Source organism: Eublepharis macularius, chromosome 18 (assembly GCF_028583425.1).
Source record: "Eublepharis macularius isolate TG4126 chromosome 18, MPM_Emac_v1.0, whole genome shotgun sequence".
Taxonomy (NCBI): Eukaryota; Metazoa; Chordata; class Lepidosauria; order Squamata; family Eublepharidae; genus Eublepharis; species Eublepharis macularius.
In genome coordinates this window covers 31,489,960-31,511,681 of record NC_072807.1, presented here as the reverse complement: position 1 = coordinate 31,511,681, position 21,722 = coordinate 31,489,960, and the positions used below count along the sequence as shown (strand labels likewise).

Genomic DNA, 21,722 nt, shown 5'->3' with positions numbered 1-21,722 from the left:
GGAAAGAAAAAGGGTTGTGAAGTTCCTGGAGATTTTGAGGGTGGAGACTGAAGAGGGTGGAGTTTGGTGAGGGGAAGGGCCTCAGTAGAGTCCACCCTCTAAAGCAGCCATTTTCTCCAGGAGAACTGATCTCTGGCCCTATGGGCCAGCATATCTGCGGGACCGTCTCTCCCCATATATTCCATGGAGGACTCTCCGGTCGGGAGAAAAACAGCTATTAGTGGTCCCTGGTCCCAAGTAGGCCCGCCTGGCCACGACGAGATGCAGGGCTTTCTCGGTCCTGGCTCCTACCTGGTGGAATGCTCTGTCTACTGAGACCAGGACAAGGCGGGATTTATTCTTTCCACCGGGCCTGCAAGACAGAGTTGTTCAGCCAGGCTCATGGCTAAGGTTGGGCCTCTGCCAGCCTGGGGGGCGGGGGGGGGGAAAAGGAAATTTAACCCTCTCCCCCCCCCCGTGAAAAACTGTCCACCACAGTATGCATGCAAAATGTTGTAAGTCTTCCTGATGCTGCCACCTCACAATACAAAATGTCGCTGTATAAACGGTGTTTTAATATTTAATATTTATACAGATGTAGTGTTTTAAATTGTTTTAAAATGTAGTTAGCCGCCCTGAGCCCGCTTGCAGGGAGGGCAGGATACAAATATGAAATAAATAAATAAAATAAAAAATAATCTGTGGCCTGGAGGTCAGTTGTAATTCTGGGAGATCTCTGGCTTTCATCTGAAGGTTGGCAACCTTATGTGTGCTGCTCTGAACTCTTCAGGGAACGACAAGATAAAAGGGGTGGGCTAACATCACTTTCATATCCTTCTCAAAGAGAAGATCGTTGAGTTTAGGGATGTGATTTCTACACTGAGACAATTCTGCTTGCAGTGCTTTCTAATGGGGCACGGAAACTTTTTTTCTGGAAGCCTCTTTAGCCAGTATGGTGCAGTGGTTAGAGTGTCAGAGTGGCATCTGGGAGACCCGGGTTCAAATCCCCGCTCTGCCATGGAAGCTTGCTCGGTGACCTTGGGTCAGTCATACGCTTTCAGCCCAGCCAACTGCACAGTGCTGTTGCAAGGATAAAATAGAGGAGAGACGAACGACGTAAGCCGCTTTGGGCCTCCATTGGGAAGAAAGGCATGGAATAAATGAAGTAAATAATAAATAAATGAAGTTGGAGGTATGAAGCCAGTAGCTGGGGAAACAAAGATGTATCCAGGGCTAGGGTTTATTTATGTATTTTAGAACATACTCTTCTTCTTTGGAACGGAGGAAATGAATCCAGATTCTGTGCCAAAAGAAACAAAATTCTGTGATTAGAATATATTAGGCAAATGTTCGCCATGGGAGTGCATCCAGAGTAATCCTAAATCAATATTGTTCTTCCTCTGGATTCACTTTGTCTAGACAGATGCCTGCTCTGTACAGGTAGGTCTGGGTCAGTCTTTTTAGCTGGCCTGGCGGCCTGTGGCTCCTTCGACTGAAGTTAATCTTTAATGAGATCCCCTTTTGCGCTAGAGCCGGAAATGGGGTAGTTTGCTTTGTACGGACCTGTTTTCTTAAGAGACCTTCTAGTCCCCCTTTTTGATGTTATCTGTGCAAGCTGTAGGGATGGATCACGTCACATCTCAAAGCGGGAGGGGAAAAGAAAAGGCAGCAGTATTGATAGTTTGCAATATCATATATGTTTTAAAATTGTCCATTTGTCGGCTTTTTAAGTTTCCATTGACTGAAGCTGAATGGTGATTACGAATGAATGTCGAATGCATCCATCAAGCCGGCTGCCCCTGTGCTGCAGTTGCGGTTCCTCGATCAGGATTCTTATCTCACCCCAGATGCTAATTTCTGCTCTAATCAAGCTGCATTGTTTCTTTACATCCCAGCTCCCTTCTTTGCTACACCCCTCCCACCTCCTGTCTGGGATATAAAGGCTCAGGGATTTCCGCTCCTCCCTGTATCTGAAGAAGGGAGCTCTGACTCTCGAAAACTCATACCCTGAAAATCTTGTCGGTCTCTAAGGTGCCTCTGGACTCAAATCTTGCTACTCCTCGATCAGGCCTCTGAAGTGGGAGCGGAGGGAGGGAACGGCACACAGCTATGACTCAAACTTGCAGCCGGCTCTGCTGCAGTGGAGAGAAGAACAGCCCCCGGGTGAGAGCCTCGGCCTTCCGAGGAAAATCTTTCCTTTTGCTCCTCTGTTGCTGGGATCTAGGGGAAGGGCCGTGAGAGCAGTGGGAATGCCCCTCTCTGCTTGATTCCCAGGTGGTTGGGCATGTGTAGTTTGCCACACTGTTTCAAGTGTGTGTGTGGGGAGGGGGGGAATGAAGAAATGTTATCTGCTTGAGTTCTTGTTTAGGGAGCAGGGTTGCCATCCTCCAGGGGGGACCTGGTTTTCTCCCAGAATTACAACAGATACCCAGAAGACAGACAACTGTTCCCTTGGAGAAAATAGAGTCTTCGGAGGATTAGCTCTCTGGCATCACGTTCTTACTGAACCCGATCCGCCTGCTCTGCCCCCAGATCTCCAGGAATTTTGCAACCTGGAGTTGGCAATCCTAACAAGTAGTACGATGCAGCATGGAAAGCGGCTGCAATAAGGGGTTGCGGATAGGATGGTGGCCCCTGGTGGCCCCTCCCTTGCTGGGCAGTCGCTGTTGGTTTCTCAACCCATTTGACAATTTTAGGTCATGCCCAGCACTGAGATTCATTGCGAGCTTTATTAAGGATAGGAGATTGGCTCCTTCCAACCCACTCCACAATTACGTGGGCCTTCACTTAGATTGCCAATTCTGGGGTGGGCAACTCCTGGAGACGTAGAGGTGGATCCTGTAGGGAGAGAGGTTTGGGGAGGGGAGGGGCCTGAGAGAGGTACAACGCCATAGAGCCCACCCTCCAAAGCAGCCATTTTCTCCAGGGGAACTGATCTCTGATGTCTGGAGGTAATTCCAGGACATCTTCAGACCCCTCCTTGGAGGTTAGTGTAGCAACGCTAGTCTTAGAAAAGCAAGTCACTTCATGTGCTTGGGATGATGAAGGAAGAGAGTATTTGAGTGCCCAAGGGATGAGCAGAAGGCTAGGAAATTGATTACAGGCCGAGGAGAGGGGTGGGTGGAGAGAAATGGAGAGTCTCTCTGCACGAGACACCTGACATGTGAAGAACACGTGTCGGGAGGTGCAATGTTAGCTGGGAAGGGTAGGTTAAAAAAAAGCCGGCAGCAGGGCAAAAGCTTTGCTCTACCCTGGAGCTGTGTGAAGGGGCTGTGAAATGCCAGAAGGGAAACTTCAGTCCATTATAACCTCTCCAGGTCCAAGCTCAGCTCTGGAAGGCAGCTCCAGCCCATTTCCATTCCTCGCTGCCCTCTGGTTGTTGTGATCCCACACAGTTTTAGACTGGAGAGATGAAATTGACAGAGCCTTCCAGGAAGTGAAGATGAAATTAACAAACCCTCTGAGGAGCGATCTCCTCCAGCTCTGTCTTTTTAAAACTATACTTCTCGGCTAACATTGCATCTCTCTACCCTTGACAAACTCGCGGAGGTATCTCATATAGAAAGACCGTAACAAGTGGCTTTCCTAAGAGCTGATCTCAGTGCGCTGAAACAGGACTTGGCCAGCTCCAGGTAGTAGGGTTGTACTGCACAGAATGGTTTAGGAGGCTACTTGGGAAAAGGTTTCAGGATTGCCGTCCATGCTACTGTGTATAGCTCATACCGCCTGTAGCTGTAAGTAGGATCCTTCTATGCGAGTTTTGCATTGTTATGTTAATACTTATCCTTTGCTTCAGTTCTGTTTCCAGATTTCTGGTTAGTTCCAGTTTCCTACAATACAAATCCTACAGGATTGTTTTTTGGCTGTCTCATCCTCTTAATTGCATTGACTTGACTTACTCTGTGTAATCCTCCTTGAGTCCCAGTGAGAAAGGCAGACTATAAATATCGTACTTAAATAAACAGCACAGACCAGGCTATACCAGGCAGGGAGAATTGCACACTTGAACATTTTTCCCGTGTGTAAAAAACCAGGAGCAATCTGGGATGAGTGGTGGTTGGAGTTGTATAAATTGGGATCCCGCTATACACACCTCCTACACCTTGGTATCGGCAGCAGCCTTATTCCCTCCCCCCCCCCCACTCTCATATAGGTTAGTCAGTCCCCCAAGTTCGGCTTCCACAAGACGGCTTGACATTTATAAACATCAGACGGTCCCAGAGAATCAATAGAGTTTAATAACCAGCGAGCAAAGCCGAGAGAGGCACATTGGAATGACACTGGCCTATTCAGTAAATGTTATTCTAAATCATACTCACTGGAGTTTTATTACATTAAGCATATAGCAAGCAGAGACGGGGGAAATAGATTCTATCAAAGGCCATTTCGCTCATCAAGGTGATTGGCAGCTCAGCAGTGGGCCTTACCTGCTGCCCCTCCCCACGCCAGAAAGTGTACTTTCTATCTCTCGGTGGACAGAGCGGTCCCTCAGTGGAACAGGATTTCTCAGGAGGTGGTGGGTTCTCCTTTGGAGGTTTTTAAGCAGAAGCTAAATGGCCAGCTGACAGCAATGTTGATTCTGTGAACCTGGGCAGATCATGAGAGGGAGGGGAGGAAGGGTTACATCAGTGCTTCGTTCTTGGTACCCCGTCTTACATGCCCAGGGTAAGGACGATTGCCACTTTGGGGTCAGGAAGCAATTTTCCCCAGGCCAGTTTGGCTGGGGATCCTGATGGAGTTTAGCTGTCTTCTGGGCATGGAACAGGGATCACTGGGGGTGGGGGGGTAGTTGTAAGTGTTCTGTATTGTACAGTAGGTTGGACTAGATGACCCTGGGGGGTCCCTTCCTATCCTATGATTCGATGGTTCTATCCACTGTGCTTCAACAGAAGGGGAGGAGGATTCCCTATAGCAGCATTTTGGAAATTTTGCTTCCAATGTATTCATGAATCTCCCTTATAGTGCCACACCCTCCTGTCAATCAAGATCAGCATTTGCTACTCTGGGCCTCTGTCAGAGGTTTTTCACATCACCTGCTACCTGACACAGGAGACACTGGGAATTGAAAATGGGACCTTCTGTGTGTCAAGCAGATGCTCAGCCAGGCTGTGTCAGGCGGAGGGTCTTTTACATCCCCTGTGACCATATCCTTTTAACTAGAGAGGCTTGAGTTTGAACCTCGGCCCTTCTGCATTCAAAATAGATGTTCTGTCTTTAAGCCGCAGCGCCTTCCAAGGTAGGGACATATTAATGTTGCCTCTGGATGCCCAAACAGGAGCATCTCTGCAGAGATGTCTGAATATTTCCCAGAAAGAAATTCATGTACCAGGAGAGAGGGCTCCAAGGCAAAAGAGAAGAAAAAGTGGAGGAGGGAAGCTAAACTATGGATGCTGATAAAACAATTCCAATAAATTCATTTTAAAAGACACAGGAGTAAGAACATCAAGTAGCCAAACAGCCAACACTGTCCCTCATCAAGATAAGGGCCGATTCCAGATGGGCACAAATAAAGCGAGTGCTTTCGCTTTTTCAGCAACAGCGCTCGTAAAAACCCGCAATTTCCCATCCTGGCTTACCTGCGGTCCATGGCGCTCGGTTGCGCTCTATAAGCGGACGGTGTGAACGCGGTATTGCGGGTTTGCACACTTCTGGACGCTTCGTCGCCGCGGAGAGGCCCTCCCCTTTCCCTCTTTCCTTTGCCGGCCGGCCGGCAACAATATTCCCTTAATTTTTTTTTTAAAACCGGGCTCTATTTGCACAGTTGCACATTTGCGCACATCAAACTGCGCAAATGCGCACAAATGCACAAATGCACAAAAGCGCACAAACGTCGACGCTGCGTATTTGCATACCTGAGCGTTTGCGCATTTGCGCAAAACACGTAAAAAAAATTTTTTTAAAAAATGAAATGCGAACCAATGAAGGCCCGTGACGTCAACTGTGATGGGGAGGAAACAACCAATCCCGGGTACCTCAGTTGGCCGTGCGAACATCCGGAAGCGGGACGGCACGGCACGCTGCGAGACAAAGCGGATGGAGACAAAAGTGAACGTGTGGCCGGTAAGCGATTATTTCCGCAGAAAAACCGCAATTTCTGGCCATCTGGAATTGGCCAAGTTGAGGCCCTTCCAGAAAAGCAAACTATTTAATTCAGTGTGGCAGAGAAGTAGCTTCAGTGAGGCATTCGGTTTACAGCATGTGCCACCAATCACCGCTGGCCCCACCCACCATATTGTGCAACCATTTCCCCCCAGCTAGGAGCAGGGCCAGACCTCACTCAGCAGGCAGGTTGGTAGACAGCAATGGATTTCCTGAAGCAAACTGGAACCCCAGGGGTGTGTTATTGCTCTAGACAAGCTGAAGTTCGGGAGTGCATCAAAAAAACTCTCCGTTGCGCTGTGGCTCAGAACTGCAAATGGGATGTGTAGTTCCTCAGGAGAAGGTGCTAGCCTCCTTTTGGCTTCCAGTGTTGAGAAGTGGCTTTGAGATTCCAGGAAGGACTTCCGTGCCAAACGCAGGAACAAGTCAAGAGAGGTGGTCAGTCTTAAGACGACGAAGTCCTTGCGATCGTGACGCAGTACCGTGGGGAAGTTGAATTAGACGTTCCATAGGAGTTTTGTGCCTCCCCTTCCTCCCAGTAATTGGGAGATACAGGTAAATGGGCTATGCCTTCCCTCTGCGCTGTTTTCTCCACCTTAAACCACTGGCTTCTTTTGCAAAACCACCTTACATCTGTGACTGCTTTAAGTTTTGCAGTGGGGCAAATAATGTTTTGCCATAGCTCCACGTGGTGATTTAAGGAAGAGGAGAAAACGGTGTGGCCAAGAAGACTGTAGCTACTTCTGCCTGCACACCACAGTTGCAAGGAGGAAAGGGCACAAAAACTCCCGTTGGACTTCTGCTTCAAAGTCCTCTTGCTGTTGCTTAGCAAGCACAAAGACTTTGTACCATGAAGACTGGCCCATAGAAGTAGAAGGGCTCCTGTGCGGACTGGAAATGCCACCCATCTCTGCTCGATCAGCCTTCCAGGTGGAGACAGCCTTGCTCCCAGCCAAAAAAAAAAAATGCCCCCATGGTTTGTGACTGGTGGTGTGCACTGTAAACTCATCAGTGCAAGGCCATTGCTGTGCCGTGCATATGTCTTCAATCTCATGCTGCCACAGAAATGTGGCTCCATTCAGAGAAATGTCCTGGACAGCTGCCTAGGTTCACCAAATGCCAACACCAGCCTTATGGCTACACTGTGGGACATGTGTGGGCTTACCGGTTGCCCACCTACCCTCACTCTCCTTTCTCTGCAATTCCCTGATGGAGTAGCAGGATAAACAATGGGTGTGAAAAGCAATAGTGCAGATGCCTTGATTTCACTTCCAGGCAAACACCCGGAAGTGATGTCATAGCACCCATGACACTTTAGGAACTTCCCCAAATCTCTATAGTCTTTTCCATAGAGATTGCAGGAATTCCTAGAGTGTCACAGAGTATGTGAATTCACTTCTGGGTGCCTGCTTGGAAGTGAAGTTGTGGAGCTGGCAATGCTGCCTCTCCACAAGTTCCAACACACACACACACCCGCAGATGCTCCTGGGGGTTGTGAGTACCGATCCGGCAACTCTAAGCAAGTGTGTTACCCCCATTTCTAAATGTGGTACTCGGTTGTGCTGGAAAAGGCTTTTTCCGTCTCATCTTTGGCCAGCTGAAATGTACCTTCTGGTTCTTCCCCAAAAGCAAATTTCCCAGCACATGTTTTCCACTCCACCTGGGCCCTCCCTATCATCGTTTTCACTACTCTGCCCCAGTCCCCCCCCCGCCATCATTATTATCAGTTCACAAAGTAAATTGTTCATCTGTGACTGCCTACCCGGCTGCCATGGCTACCCCGTCAAGCACACGATCGTCTCCTGGGCAACGCAGGGGAAGCACTGGCTGTTGCTTGGGCAACGCTTATAATTGTAGTGCTTGTAGGAAAGGGGAGGGAGGGGAAGAAAAGCAGGCTGGCAAAGCATGAAATTGCTCGCTGGGTTTGGCAGAGGGAACAATGAAACAGCAAAACAGCCACGTCCCCTTAGGGTGTGCACAAGAAAAGCTAGTGACAGCCCCTCTGTGTGTGTGTGTGCACGCATGATGTTCTCAAAACAGGCAGCGTCCCTTTTGATGAGTGTGCATTTTATGTGAGCAAAACCAAAATCTTTTTCTCTGGCAGGATGTGGATTAGCAGAGCAGAGACTCCAGAGGGACACTGTGGTGTAGAGCTTAGAGTTTCCGGCTAGGATCTGGGAGACCCAAGTTCAAGTCTCTGCTCTGCCATGGAAGCTTGCTGGGTGACCCACACACACACTCAGCCTAATCTACCTTGCAAGGCTGTTGTGAGGATAAAATGGAGGGAAAGAGAGTGGTGTATGCTGCTTTGGGGGCCCACTAGGGATAAAAGGTAGAGTATAAATAAAAATAAGTAAATAAATAATAAAGTCAGGCCTGCTTGGTCATTTTTGGCATAGGAAGTTCTATGGAACTTTTGTGTTCTGCAACCAGGTACACTTTTCAGAGCTGGGATTTCTTCCAGTCTTTCTGAATAACAGAAATGATGTTTGCAAGAGATCCAGCATGGCGTAGCAATCAGCCTAGCATCTGGGAGACCCAGGTTCGAATCCCCGTTTTGCCATGGAAGCTCACTGGATCACCTTGGTCCAGAGGATCTCTTTAAGCCCTAACCTACCTCGCAGGGTGGTTTTGGTAAAAGATAAAGATAAAATGGGAGGAAGAGGAGAGAAAGATGTTGTAAGCCAGTTTTGGTCAAATAGCATTTTTTTAAAAAAAGAAATCTGCAACTGACCCAAAGCAGCTGAAAAACAAACAAAAAAAAGGTTGAAGAAAAATAATAAAATAGTGTTGTACAGAGGACATGAAAAGGGCTAGCAGGTTTCCACCAATTGCGCAAAACATTCAACACTAAATAAATATAATTTCATGTACTATGCAATCATAAAAACAGTCCAAAATAATGTCAATGTATAAAACAGTCCCAAAATGTGCAAACTTCAGACAGAAGAGAACGAGAGTTCCAAAAGAGGCTCACTTAACATGGATTATTGATGGGGAGGAGCTGTGGCTCAGTGGCGGAGCACCTTGGTGCACAGAAGCTCCGGGGGTTCGACTCCCAGCATCTCCAGTGAAAAGGGCCAGGCGGGAGGTGGCGGGAGTGACTTCTGCCTGGAACTCTAAAGAGCCGCTGTCAGTCTCGGTAGCCAAAATGGGTGATCTGACTCAGTAGAAGGCAGCTTGTATGTTCAAATAATTCAGTTATGCCATAGACTGTTGGGAAGATATATGCACTCTGTAAAGCTAAAACACATCAGAGGATCACGGGAATTCTCGGTAAGGCTGAAGTCAGTCCATCTCTGCAACTGCCCGTGTTGTCCTGCACTGGCCGCCTCGTTCACCCAACGGAGTCCTGAAGCTTGCTAGGTAGCCTTGAGCCCATCGCATTCTCTCATCTTAACCTACTTTGCAGGGTTGTTGTGAGGATAAAACAGGGAAGGCGTGGGGGGGGGGAATCTACACCGTTCTGAGCTCCTTGGAAAAGGGAAGGATAAAAATGGGCTAGTTAGATCTCTCTCTTTTGACCGGTCCTGAATCTGATTATAAAGGTATTACGTGGCTGTTGTGCATTTTGGAGAACCGCCGTGAAATCCCTGCTAACTGCTCCAGATTTCCTTGCAGGGAAATTCATTCCCGTAAAGTGCAATTCTGTGAGGTTCTTCATTTTGCAGGAAAATTGGATCTGATGCCTGGGAAAGGGCCTTCACCATGTAAATGCTCTGTTCAGGCGGGGTTCAGACCCTTTCTGGAAAGAGCTATCTGGGGATGGTAGGCCTCATGAATGCCCTAGGAAACCTATGGATGGGGCAGCCTGTGTGTCTTCATCCATTTCTTTGGTCAGGGATAAAGACTTACCTTGGCGACGAGGGGTTAGCCATGCGGGATTAATCATCTGTGGGCTGGCTTTGGCCCAGTGACTGCTAACTTGGTATGGATCACCTGTATCTTCACAGTCTCCACTGAAGTCCAGAAGATGCCCGGGGGAAAGTCAGCCTTCTGGGGATGACAGTCAGAGAAGGAGTTCGGGGCAAGAGCAAACTTGATATAATTTTGCTATTAGATAAAGGCCGTTTCCACATGTCTTACCTGCCTGCGGAACATCGCGCAAAAGACCCAGAAGACAGTGTCTTCTGGTGCGAAATCGCACCAGGAAGACGCTGTTATCCGGGAGTTTTGCATGATTTCGCGCAAAACTCCCAGATGACAGCGTCTTCCTGGCGCAATTTTGCGCGAGAAGACGCTGTCTTCCGGGTCTTTCACGCGATGTTCTGCAGGCAGGTAAGACGTGTGGAAATGGCCTATAGATTCATTTGGGTAAATGTTAAGAAAATTCAGAGTTTTAAAAAACCGGAGTGTGGTAGAAGTATCTGGGTTCAGCATGTCACTTCCTTTTGTTCTGTTTATCTTGTTATCTGTCCTTGCAATGTTATCCTCGGGTTCCCAGTTGTAAATTATTCCTAAAGGATCCTTTTCTGGTGCACAAAGACAGAGGGCTCTCTTCACAAGCAACTGCGCATGTGCACATCTGTTCGTAAGAAATATCTGGCGTGTGCAAACTTGAAAAAAAAATGGGACCAGTATATCAGAATAAATGTGGTTCTTCAATGGTGTGTTCTGCTGGAATGAAATCGTTTAATATGCATGCAAAGAAAAGTCAAGGGTACACAAATTGTATGCATATTTACTATTATATGTGTAAACGGGCAGTCGGGAGGAAAAGGAACAAGCATTAATTCAGGGAATTATATTCCCACAAACGTATACTTGATGCATGCGAAGGCCTATTTCCAGCTTGTGAAATGCAAATGGCAAGTTCAGTTGGGGGCCTGGGGGGCCTGGGATATGCGGTTCATGATTAGAGGGGAGTATTTTTCCCCTTTGGAAAATGCAGTCATGGAGTCCACAATTTGTAACAGGGCTTCTTAACTCTCTCCCCTCTAGCCCTCTTCCTACCAAAGGCCATACCCAACAAGCTGCTTGTACGCCCACTTGTGGGGGGGAAATGCAAATACCCATATGGTTTCCCCAGCAGGTGTAAAAGCTGCTTAGTGGGGGAGATTTTCAGCAGGAAAACACCATGAGGGGAAAGTACTAAGAATCCGCTCTCTCACTCATGCTGGTCTCAACCTTCAAACTGGAAGCCAGTGTTGCCTAGTGGTTAGAGAAGGGCCGGCCTGACGGTTAGGCCATCCTAGGTGATCAGCTACGGTGTCAGATCTTAAGAGTGCCAAAAAGGTGAGCAGAGTATCCTCTACAGGCTTGAAAGGAAGCTAGTTGTTAACTGGTTTCTAGAATCTCCGCATTTGTGGGCTATGGTCTCCTATAGCTGCCCTGATGGAATATGGAGGGCTGTAAAAGAGCTTTTTAAAATTTGTACATTGTTCCTTTTGAATGCTCAGTAAGTGAAACAGTCATTCTAGACTTCTCACTTTTCTCTGTGTTAAATAAGGGAGCCAATGTTCTAGTTTACCTAGGGCACCAAAAACCCTTGGGCCAGCCCAGGGTTAGAGAGACAGACCATGGCAACTCAGATTTGAACCAGCACTCCACTGTGGAGCCTGCTAAATGATCTTAGGCCAGTCACCCTTTTTTCCTGCCTAGCCTGCCTTGCAGGGTTCTTGTGAGGATAAAAGGCACAAGGCGAGAATCACATGTACCTCCCTGAGCTCTCTGGGGAAAAGAACGGGGTAAGAGTTCAAAGACCGCACTGCAACCTCAGCAGCTACGTTTTGAAAAAAAATAAATTTCTTGCTTTAAGGAGTCCTTGAAGTCCACGGGACGTGAGGTTTCCACACCTAGCTCCCGCGAGATGCATTCCCAGCTTGGAAGTCCTCCAGCTGGTTTGGGGTCCGGGGCTGGCCCCTAAACAAAGACTTCCCCTGTGCTCCCCCTTACACCCCCCAGACCCAAGCAAACCCAACCATCAATGAAAGCAAATGGCATGGCTTTCCTACCCCTGTGGGCCACCGGGGTAAATGGGACCTCTGAAATTTGGTCTGTCCCATTATTTTTGAAGGAATTCAGGATGGACTACGTGATTCTTCCTTCCTCCTGTCATCCTCGGTAGATGAGGCTGAGAGAGAGAGAGAAACCCGAAGTTACCCTGCCATCGTCATGGTGGGATTGGAACCCAAGCCTCCCCAAGCCTACTCCAACGTTCTTACCACTACGCCACATTGGCTCAGCCACTCTGACCACCACCTTTGCCAGCCATCTTGCCCAGTTTCTCTGCCTCTCCTGTTTTTCTTCGGGAAACAGTAGAAAGGAATCGTTTAGCGGAAAGATGTCCAGCGCCCGAAGGAAAGAATAACCTGGTGCAAAATAGGTGGGCCTCATAACACCGACTCTTCCTTCCCGAATTTTTCTAAGCCTGAATTCCTATATATCCTAATCTCCTTTTCTCAAAAAAAAAATTGTGCAGAGGTTAGTCAAACAGCTGCTGGTTCACGGCAGCCTGTACTGCAATCTAGAAATCTGCGCTGTGCAAATAAGCTGGAACAGGTCCTGCAACTGAGAGTGGGTATGTTGCGACTTGCAAGCAAGAACTGGGAATGGTTGTTGTGGGTTTTCCGGGCTGTATTGCCGTGGTCTTGGCATTGTAGTTCCTGATGTTTCGCCAGCAGCTGTGGCTGGCATCTTCAGAGGTGTAGCACCAAAAGACAGAGATCTCTCAGTGTCACTGGGAATGGTTAACAGTTCGGCCAATCCCCATAGGCCAGCCCCAAGCTAGATGGACCACTGGTTTTTCTCTGCACAGGTTCTATCCTTGTATCTGCCGTCTGTAGGCCTGAACCTTTCCTGTGGTTCCTTGCACTATCTGTGTTGTTCCAGGTCTGCCAGGCGGCCTCATCAGCTCCCCCGGGGACTGTATCTTGCTGCCAATGTAATCTCGGTCAACAGGATTTGGAATATTATCCTCTGGGAGTGGAAGAGCCGGAGAAACAAACAGAGAGAGAAATAATGATTACTGATGAACTATTAGCTACATCTCTGCATGGTTTTCCCTCTTGCAGAAGTCGAGGCCTGCCGGATCAGGCCATTTAGGGCAGCAGCCAAACAGATTCCTCTGAGCAGTTCACAGGCAGTCCCTCACCACTCAGAGCAGCACTGCGCCTGAACATGGAGGTTCTACTCAGTCATCATGGCTTTTATTCATAATAGATGTCTTCATATGCTTAATCAATCTAGTCCATTCTGAAAACATCTAAGGTGTGGGGGGAAGGGTACTTAGGGTTAAGTAGCCTTACCCTTGAGATTTTCTATTAATTGCTTCTCTACATGCCTGCTTTTTGTATCTGTTCCTTTGCAGCCTGCATTTGTTCGTTTAGCATCGCTAAGCTGCGTACATCTACAGTTGCTTTTCTTGTGCGTGATTGTTTTCAAGTTACTCTGGCATTGCAGAGGCAGTTGGAATGTTTTGCGGTGACCTATCCGCTTGATGTTTTAAAACAATGTTTTGGGTTGAAGTTGGCTGGGATTCTGAATTGATATCGATGATTTACTTTACAGGCCTTGAGAGATGTAAAAAAAAATTCTGAAAATGTGGGAGGGGAGGGACAGAAATTTGGGAAAGATTGAAATGTAGGCAACGTTCACTTTTTGAAAAAGTCAAGCCTGAATTGAACAACATATAAGTTAGCATAAACGAAAATTGGGACTATTTGGTATCGTTACGAAGTTTAAAAATATAAATGCTTTCATTTTCTCCAAGCAAAATTGCAAATTGTTCTGCTATTTTCTTGACCCAGATATGAATGTCTCATTTGGGCTCAGATCTATCCAGATAATATTGTTCATGTCCAAATTTTTGTGGAGAAGCCATTGTGAAATTAATGTATGCTGATCTCATCGCAAGAGAAACTAGCAATCTGTTCTTGGTGCACCTCCTCTACCTTCCCAGCCTCAAACTGCAATTTTTCCCTACTAGACGATGGAAGAAACTTCTCTATTTCATTTTTATCCCACCCTTCGTCCAATAGCATACAGAATTCTTCCCTCCAGTTCATCCTCACAACAGCCCTGCGAGGTAGCTTATGTTAACTCAAGATCATCCAATGAGTTTCATAACAGTGTGCAGATTAGAACCTGGGTTTCCAAATCCTAGTCCTATGTTCTAACCCCTGTTGCCCGCAGAGCTGTGTTAGTTTTCATTTTTAAAAATCCCAGATGCTTATCTTGGAAGTTTGCAGGATTTTGCATGCTCTGACCTGTGAATAATGGATTGCAGAACTGCTTTGCTTCCCCCCCACCCCACTTCCCAGGAATTGCTCACCCACCATCCATGTGCAAAAGATGTGATTGACATTATGTATGAGAAGAGAGTCCCCCAGTCCTGTGCAGGCCTCCTCGCCTGCCCCCTTCGCTCCCTGGAACTGCCCCTGTTGCTCCCTGGAGCAGAGCTGGCAGGGGACATTCTGGAGCCAGACCTGGTAAAAATTCCCCTTGGTGTCAGTTTGACTAATTTGTTAGTCTTATCGGTGGCAGGATCCGACGGGCCCATCGTAGGCACAGGGCCATAAAACTAATGTAGTGAGGAGGCAGCATGAGGAATGATGTATCCGGCCTGCCGCTTGGAACAGGCATTAGCTTTATGAACCGGGGGTAATTGAAAGGAAAGATTCGTCATTGGTCTCTGGCGGACAAGAAGTTCATGGCAAAACTTTGCAACGGCTGGTCTGTCGGTCAGGGGGTGTCTGTCCCAATGGGTTGGGGGGATAGGGTAGGAGGGGGGAGTTCTAAGCACTGGAGATCATGGGCGTGAAGAGGGGAAGATGCTGTTTCCTGCCCACCCCAGGGGGTTCCACTAACTTTCAAGCCTGGCCCTTAGAATGCTTCTCTCAAGCCGTCGTTTTAGCAGAAGTGGCGTGCTATTTTACACTCGTGCCCTAAATAGGTTTTTGATTCTGCTCTCTTCCCATGACAACACTGGATTATGAGAGTTAATCTCTTGGGAGTTGTATTGCTTAAAGCGATGGCATTTTGACGGTAGCAAGAGCTTTGGCCCTTCTAGCCTTATATAGTTGCACGGTGTGAAAGTAACCACTGAAACCCGCCCCCCCCATATGCTACAATATTATACAAGGCACGTTTCCAAGTGCTGCACCACTTCTGAAAGCAGAGAAGGGAATAGCTGCCTGCAGATGTTAATGCAAACGATGAGCCCTCCAACTGCATATTTTGGGAATGTGTGGTCACCGTCGTGGCCCTGATACGCATGATCACTGTGTTATGTCAATTGGGCAGCGCATGGATTTTCCATGCACGTGCTGAAGGTTTGTGTATATGGAGGCTGTATGCATATGGAAAATCCATGCGTTGTCCAATTCACATGATACAATTGCACATATCATGTGCCTCAAGGGAACCATGCAGTCCTGTTATGCATGGTTGGCAGGCTCCCCATTTTTGTGAGTGTAACATCGGCGGAGGTCTCACCAAGTGACTGAATGCTACTCCATGTCACATAAAAGAATCCCTGCCTGGGTAAAGTTAGCACAGAATTTTAAGCTTCCTCTTGCTCATTTTCTATATGCTGGGAATTTAGGGCATAAGGGTACATCTGCACATCATATTCTGAGTGGGATCTCAGTCCTCTTGGTATCTGTGAAATTTAGAGCTGATTTGCACACAGAAATACAACACTTGGTAATGCATTCCGTAGTGTATCTGATCCCATCGCAGCTTTGAAACTCTTTGACACTGGATATCAACACAGTCTCCCAGATCCCATTGAGCAGTGGGGCACATCAGTTCTCCATTTCAACAGATTACTTTCCCTTTGGAGTTTGTGCTGCTTAATCTTTGTTGAATTCAAATTAAGTTGTTTAGAAGAACAGTTTAAGAAAGGGGTTTGGGGGCCTCCTTCTTTCCCTATTCCATTTTGGTGGTGATTGTCCCGTAACATGAAATTCCATATTCTTGGAGACCCAACAGTGGCCCAGTCTGGGATGTGAAGAACACCATGCAGTTGGGTAGAAAGATGGCGTTAGACTGTTTTAAATAAATAAATAAAATATTATTTACTTATTTGATGCACTTGATGGAAGATACACATTGCCTAAGGAAAAGGGGGCAGGAAAGGAAGAGGGAAACCAGCACAGTTGAGATATGAGCTCTGTAATTCTGCCATTTTGGTGCCAGTTTGGTGTACTTGTTAAGAGCGCGGGACTCTAATCTGGAGAGCCGGGTTTGATTCCCCACTCCTCCACTTGAAGCCAGCTGGGTGACCTTGGGCTAGTCACAGCTTCTCAGAGCTCTCTCAGCCCCACCCACCTCACAGGATGTTTTGTTGTGGGGATGATAATGACTTACTTTGTAAACCGCTCTGAGTGTGGCATTAAGTTGTCCTGAAGGGCGGTATATAAATCGAATGTTATTATATTATTATTATAATGACCAGACAGAACGGCACTGTGGGAGGCTGTTTTGGTCAGGGAGGAACCAAGAAGCAACTGGTCCCAGGGAGGCTATTAGAGGGGGTTTCTGTCAGCCTCTGTTGCAGACAGGAGGAATGGTGGGTCATTCCCACCCACCCACAGAGTAAACTCTAGACCCATTTGCCCCATCATGTCTATGAGAATCCTCTAGAGCAAAGGCCTAAACTTTCACAATGTTTTGACGAAGATCAACTGTCTACTTCTGGTCCCAGTTCAAGACACTTTTTTTACATTCCTGGACCAAGGCACCGAAAGCATCGGTTGCACCCCACAGTCCTGCCCAGGCACTGTATCTAACATCATTGGCCTTCATATCCCTCTGCCTTCAAAGCAGGTAGGAAGGACAGGGTCTTTTCAGTGGTTGCCCCATACCTATGGGCCACCCTTCCCTCTGCCTAACACCATTGTTAAATATATTCCAGTCTAGTACAAAACTAGGAAATGTTTCCCATTTCAGCTGGCTTTCTGTGGATCAGTTGATTGTTTCCCTCGACTGCTGATTTCTTTGCTGTCTCATTGTGGTTTTGATTGGGGATGTTTGTTCTGCAAAGCTGCTGCTGTTTGAGACAGTTTTATGCTTACTCCTGGTTGCTGAACGATGGGTGGTTTAAAAGTAAAGATTTGCTTTCTTAGATTGTGAACTAGCAGCTTGTGGAGAGAGGTGGTATACAAGTATTTGAAATAAACATCTAAGTCATTCTATATGTTATGAGCAGGGTAGGGTAATTTGTTATGGGGAAACCTGTCTTTCCATATACAGACATTAAAGGACGGTAGCAGAATCGGCCTTGGTTAGTAATCAGACGGGAGACGTCCAAGGAAGACCGGGGCTGCTATGCAGAGGCAGGCAATGGCAACTCACCTGTGTTAGTCTCTTGCCATGAAAACCCCACCAGGGGGCGCCATAAGTCAGCTATGATTTGATAGCACTTTCTACCACCACAGTTGGAGTCCAGAGCATTTAGCATGGAGAGACCCCAGTCAGACTTTATGGCTTATTGTCAGGCTTCAGGGGACTTTTCATGGAGATATCTAGTCAGGCTTCGAAGGAACTGGGGTGGGGATGCACGGCCAGACCTTTGTTCGGTTTTAGAGGATGTCATCAGCCTCAACGGGCTCAGCAGTCACCGGGATGCTTTGCTTGCATAAAGTCCCTCTTTTCCATCTAATGTAAAAGAAGCCTTCCGGGACAGCAGCTGGGCGTGGCTGACTTTGAGTGACAGAGAACTGAACGGCATCTGGCCTTCCCTGTCCTTTTGCACCTGATCCCTCCTGTCACCTGCGCCGCTTGTAAAGGAGCCGATTGTTTCAAGGACAGAAAACAAGCCTTATTTTAAACAAGAACCGTTCAGTCTCCGGCGATCTCACCTCCAGATTATGTCAAGGCTGCAGTGAACTCCCCGCTGCTTAGGGAAGGAAATTACTATTTGGCTGGAACCTTGTGAAACAGTCCCTAGGAAATAAGACAGGGGATCTTTTCTGTGCCTAGTCTGTGCTGTCATGCACAGACAGGCATTCTCTGCATCTGCTGTGTGGGTGGGCAGGGAATCAAGGCAGTCCGCCACCGGCAATGTGTTCTTGGGGGGTCACAAGAACACCCGATACGCAAGTCAATCCAAGGAAGTTTTTGTAAGCCACAGAGGCCCCCCCCCTTGTATTCGGCTAAGATCTTAAAAGATGGAGACGGAACAGCCTTTCACCACGTCAAGAAGCTGGGCTTGACCAATCACAGAAATTTACCCTCACGGTCTCTGAAGGGCTCTTTATGTGACTGCACGTGCTCACTTGGAGATCCACAGGAGAAACTCCAAACTACACACATGATTGAATTCCTGGTCTCCGAGGAGCTGAACCGCCATCTTCCTTGCTCCTGAATTCTCAGGCTTGCTGGTCCAAATGCTTTGTGGTTTCCAGACAGAATTTGCCCATCTGTTCCAAGCGAGCTCAGGACAGGGCAAATGAGAGTGTGCACAATCATGGTATTGTGTGTGTGTGTGTGTGTGTGTGTATATATATACATCTGAGATTGTGTGTGTGTGTTGTGGAGGGGATGAATGATGGGATATGCTGGTCGCCTTTCATCCGTCACCCTGATGAAGCGAAGGCACTTTAATTGACTTAATAGCCATCAAATGACATCAACAAGTTTGGCTAATATGCAAATCAATTAGCAAGATTGATTGGCAGGAGCAGAAAGTGGTCAGGTGGCGCTGGGAAGCAGCGGGGGAGTGGCAAAGCCAGCCAAGGAGCTGTTTAGGAAGTGTTTTTTCAGAAGAGCAAGGGGAGGAGTCTTTGGGGACAATATTGTCCTGCAGTGCCCTGGGGGAGTTTGGGTGCTCTTTGCGCTGTGCTCCCTTTGCAGTAACTGCTTCCTTAGCCAGCTGGAATCCTATTTCTTTAGGGCATGGCAAAAAAAAGAGCTGAGAATCTGTTGGTGAAGATTGTAGCCTTCTTCTAGCAAAATCAGGACATGTGCACTGAAAACTGTGCATGCTTATGTCCTGACGCTGGCTTCTCTCTGAAAAAAATGCAGATTCCAAAGGCTGCTCCTTGCTTTCTTCCACATCTTGCAGTCCTTCAGGATATAACGTGTGGTTCCTGTCTTGGACTGGAAGAGGTTCAAATCCACTGTTTGCCAAAGCCCAGGCTGCAAAGCCCATCTGGTCTCTTTTATCACTGTCCCTGGTCAGTTTCAATTCCAGCACAGAGATGGATATCCAGCAAGTCTGAGTTTGCAGTTCCTTTAAGGGCACACACAGGCAGATGCATCCAAAGGCCAGAGCCTCCAAACAAATGGTAATACATTTCTGAGAGGCTACAGTGCTGTGGTTAGAGTGTCGGACTAGTTTTATCGCATTGCTTATGGCAAGTGTTACACTGTTTAGTTCATCCATTTTTAATGTTTTAATCTGCCTCATGTATCAGTGAGAAATGCAAATTATATGTGAAGTAAATAAATGAAGCAAACCATCCCTTGATAACCATGCAAAGATTTGCCTGAAAGCTCCTTAGTTTAGGGCGGGGGGAGCAGGACTATCAAACCAGGTGGGGCAACTCTGGCAAATGCTGGTAACTCTTTCTGGCGAGTTCTAGAGTTGGGTAACGGACCAGGGTCCTGGAGCCCAGAAAAGCACCTCTAACAAACCCAACTCACCAAACTGTTGGACTTTTAACTGTATCCAGTTGGTTCGGATACCGCTGTCTCAGCTAGACTCTAATCACGGATCCTCGTGTTTTGTTTGACAGATGAATCGCCCAATCCAAGTGAAACCAGCCGACAGTGAGGGTCGAGGAGGTAGGTAACTTTTTATATTTGAACTGTATTGAGCCATGCTGTGTTGGCTGTCCCTGTTTAGCAACTTTCTTAGGAGTGAAGTGGGGGTCATTAGTTACCCATTTCATAAGTGTGCTTTTTGGAAACCATAGATGTGCTTACTGGAAGACTTGCACTTGAGTATTTCTAGAGTTCTGAAAAAGCTAGTAGGTGCTGGCCCAATTTAGATAGCGGTGGCAACAAGGGAAGGGGGAGAGAAATGTTTAACCCTTCCATCCCTACGTAGTTTCATTAACTGAAGCCCAATCCCCCTGTACTATTTTCAGCTTCCAAGACAGGCATTCTCTCCTGTGTTGACCTGCCCTTTCCCCCTTTCCATACCTTCTAAGACAGACAGTCTCTCCTGGCCTGTCTTTTTTCCATTTCTAATAACAGGGTGAGGAGGCTGGTATTAATAAGGAAAACTGGGTCGGGTCAAAGAGTTAACTCTACACACACACACATCACATCTCTGCTACAAATATGGGCCCTGTGTGGCAGCAATTCGTCTAAAAGTACTGGGAAAATACCATTGTGATCCATTGAGATCCACAATTGTATTTTCCCAGTACTTTTCATTTCAACTCTTGAGCAGAGTTACTCCAATCTAAGTGCTTTGGAGTAACTCCGCATCAGGTCGCACTGTTAGTCCAAGTTTTTGTTGGGATTCCTTCTTCTGTTTTCGGTAAAAGTTCTTGAGGGTGACAGAGTAGCTTGATGCGTTTCCTGCATGCCTTCCCGTATCCTTCTCTCCAGGGCCGTTTCCACACGGTCTAGATATAGCGAGAAACTCCCGCATACTTTCGCTCCAAAACTCGTCAAAACCCGACCATGCCCGACATCACCTGTCTTGTTCCGCCTCCATTTATTCCGCGTCAGTCCGAATTTTCAGCAGTCCGTGTGTTCCTCTGATGACGATTCCTAACGTTTGGGAACACTCCGTCATTGTGGAAGCCCGCCCCTGTTGTCGCCACAGCTAGGCAGCCCAACCTTTTTTTGTTTTTAAAAGAAAAGGCACGTTTTGCGCAGTTTCGTAATATCAATGGATGAAGGGCAAGATATTATGAGGGGTGAGGGGCTCTCTTTGCCTGTGTGTGGCTGCGAGGAGCAGCAGGTACTTGGCGGTGTGCAGGGCTGGAGCGAGCTGCCGGTTATTGCTGGGCAGGAAGACAAGCCGGCGACGGCTCCTCTGGGAGGAAAGGAGGCAGCGGCAACACAGGCGCCTTTGGCCACGGGGGCAAGAGAGGCGGGAGAAGGAGCCAAGGTGGACGTTGGGGAGAGCGCTTGGAGCTCCCCGAGGGAAGGAAGGAACATTCCACCATCGTGGAAGCCCGCCCCCCTTTTCTTTTTTGTCTCTGCCGCCAGGCAGCCCAACCAATTTTTTTTTTTTTAAGAAACATTTTGCGCAGTTTCGTAATTTCAATGGATGAAGGGCACGATATTATGAGTTGGACCCATGTTTCAGGAACCCTGGCGGGCATCGCAAAAAAAAAATTGGTGCATGAAAAAAGTGATCTTTTTTTTTAAGGTGCAAAGGAAAAAGTGATTTTTTTAAAAATGGAGAGGCAGAACCCAACGTGCTGTGGGGGGCTGTTTTGATCAGCAGCAGCCTGCAACACCCCTCGCCCCGCCAACTACTTGCTTTGCCCTTGGCGCCCCTGCAGCTCCTCGCAGACCTCCACCCTGCTTGGCTAGGAGCGCTGGGGCAAGAGGCTCTCTTCCCCTGTGCGTGGCTGCGAGAAGTGGCCGGTGCTTGGGGGCGTGCAGGGCTGGAGTGAGCCACCGGTTGCTGCTGACAAGAGAGGCGGGAGAAGGAGCCGAGGTGGGACGTTGGGGAGAGCGCCTGAAGCTCCCCGAGGGAAGGAAGGCAGCACAAGAAAACTGTAAAGAAAACA

General features: G+C 47.7%; 1 protein-coding gene across 25 annotated transcripts in view; it reads left to right on the top strand.

Annotated features, from left to right (window-relative positions):
* The window catches only part of CELF6 (CUGBP Elav-like family member 6), a 138,091-nt gene that overhangs the window by 89,957 nt on the left and 26,412 nt on the right, over window positions 1-21,722 (top strand). For 24 of the 25 annotated variants that reach the window (XM_055002263.1, XM_055002262.1, XM_055002244.1 and 21 more), the window contains exon 3: window positions 19,761-19,809. In XM_055002263.1, coding sequence (XP_054858238.1) covers window positions 19,761-19,809 — 49 coding nt within the window. Of the gene's footprint in view, window positions 1-19,760; window positions 19,814-20,895; window positions 20,898-21,722 lie in introns of all 25 variants that reach the window. The other variant, XM_055002242.1, reaches the window with a different exon arrangement.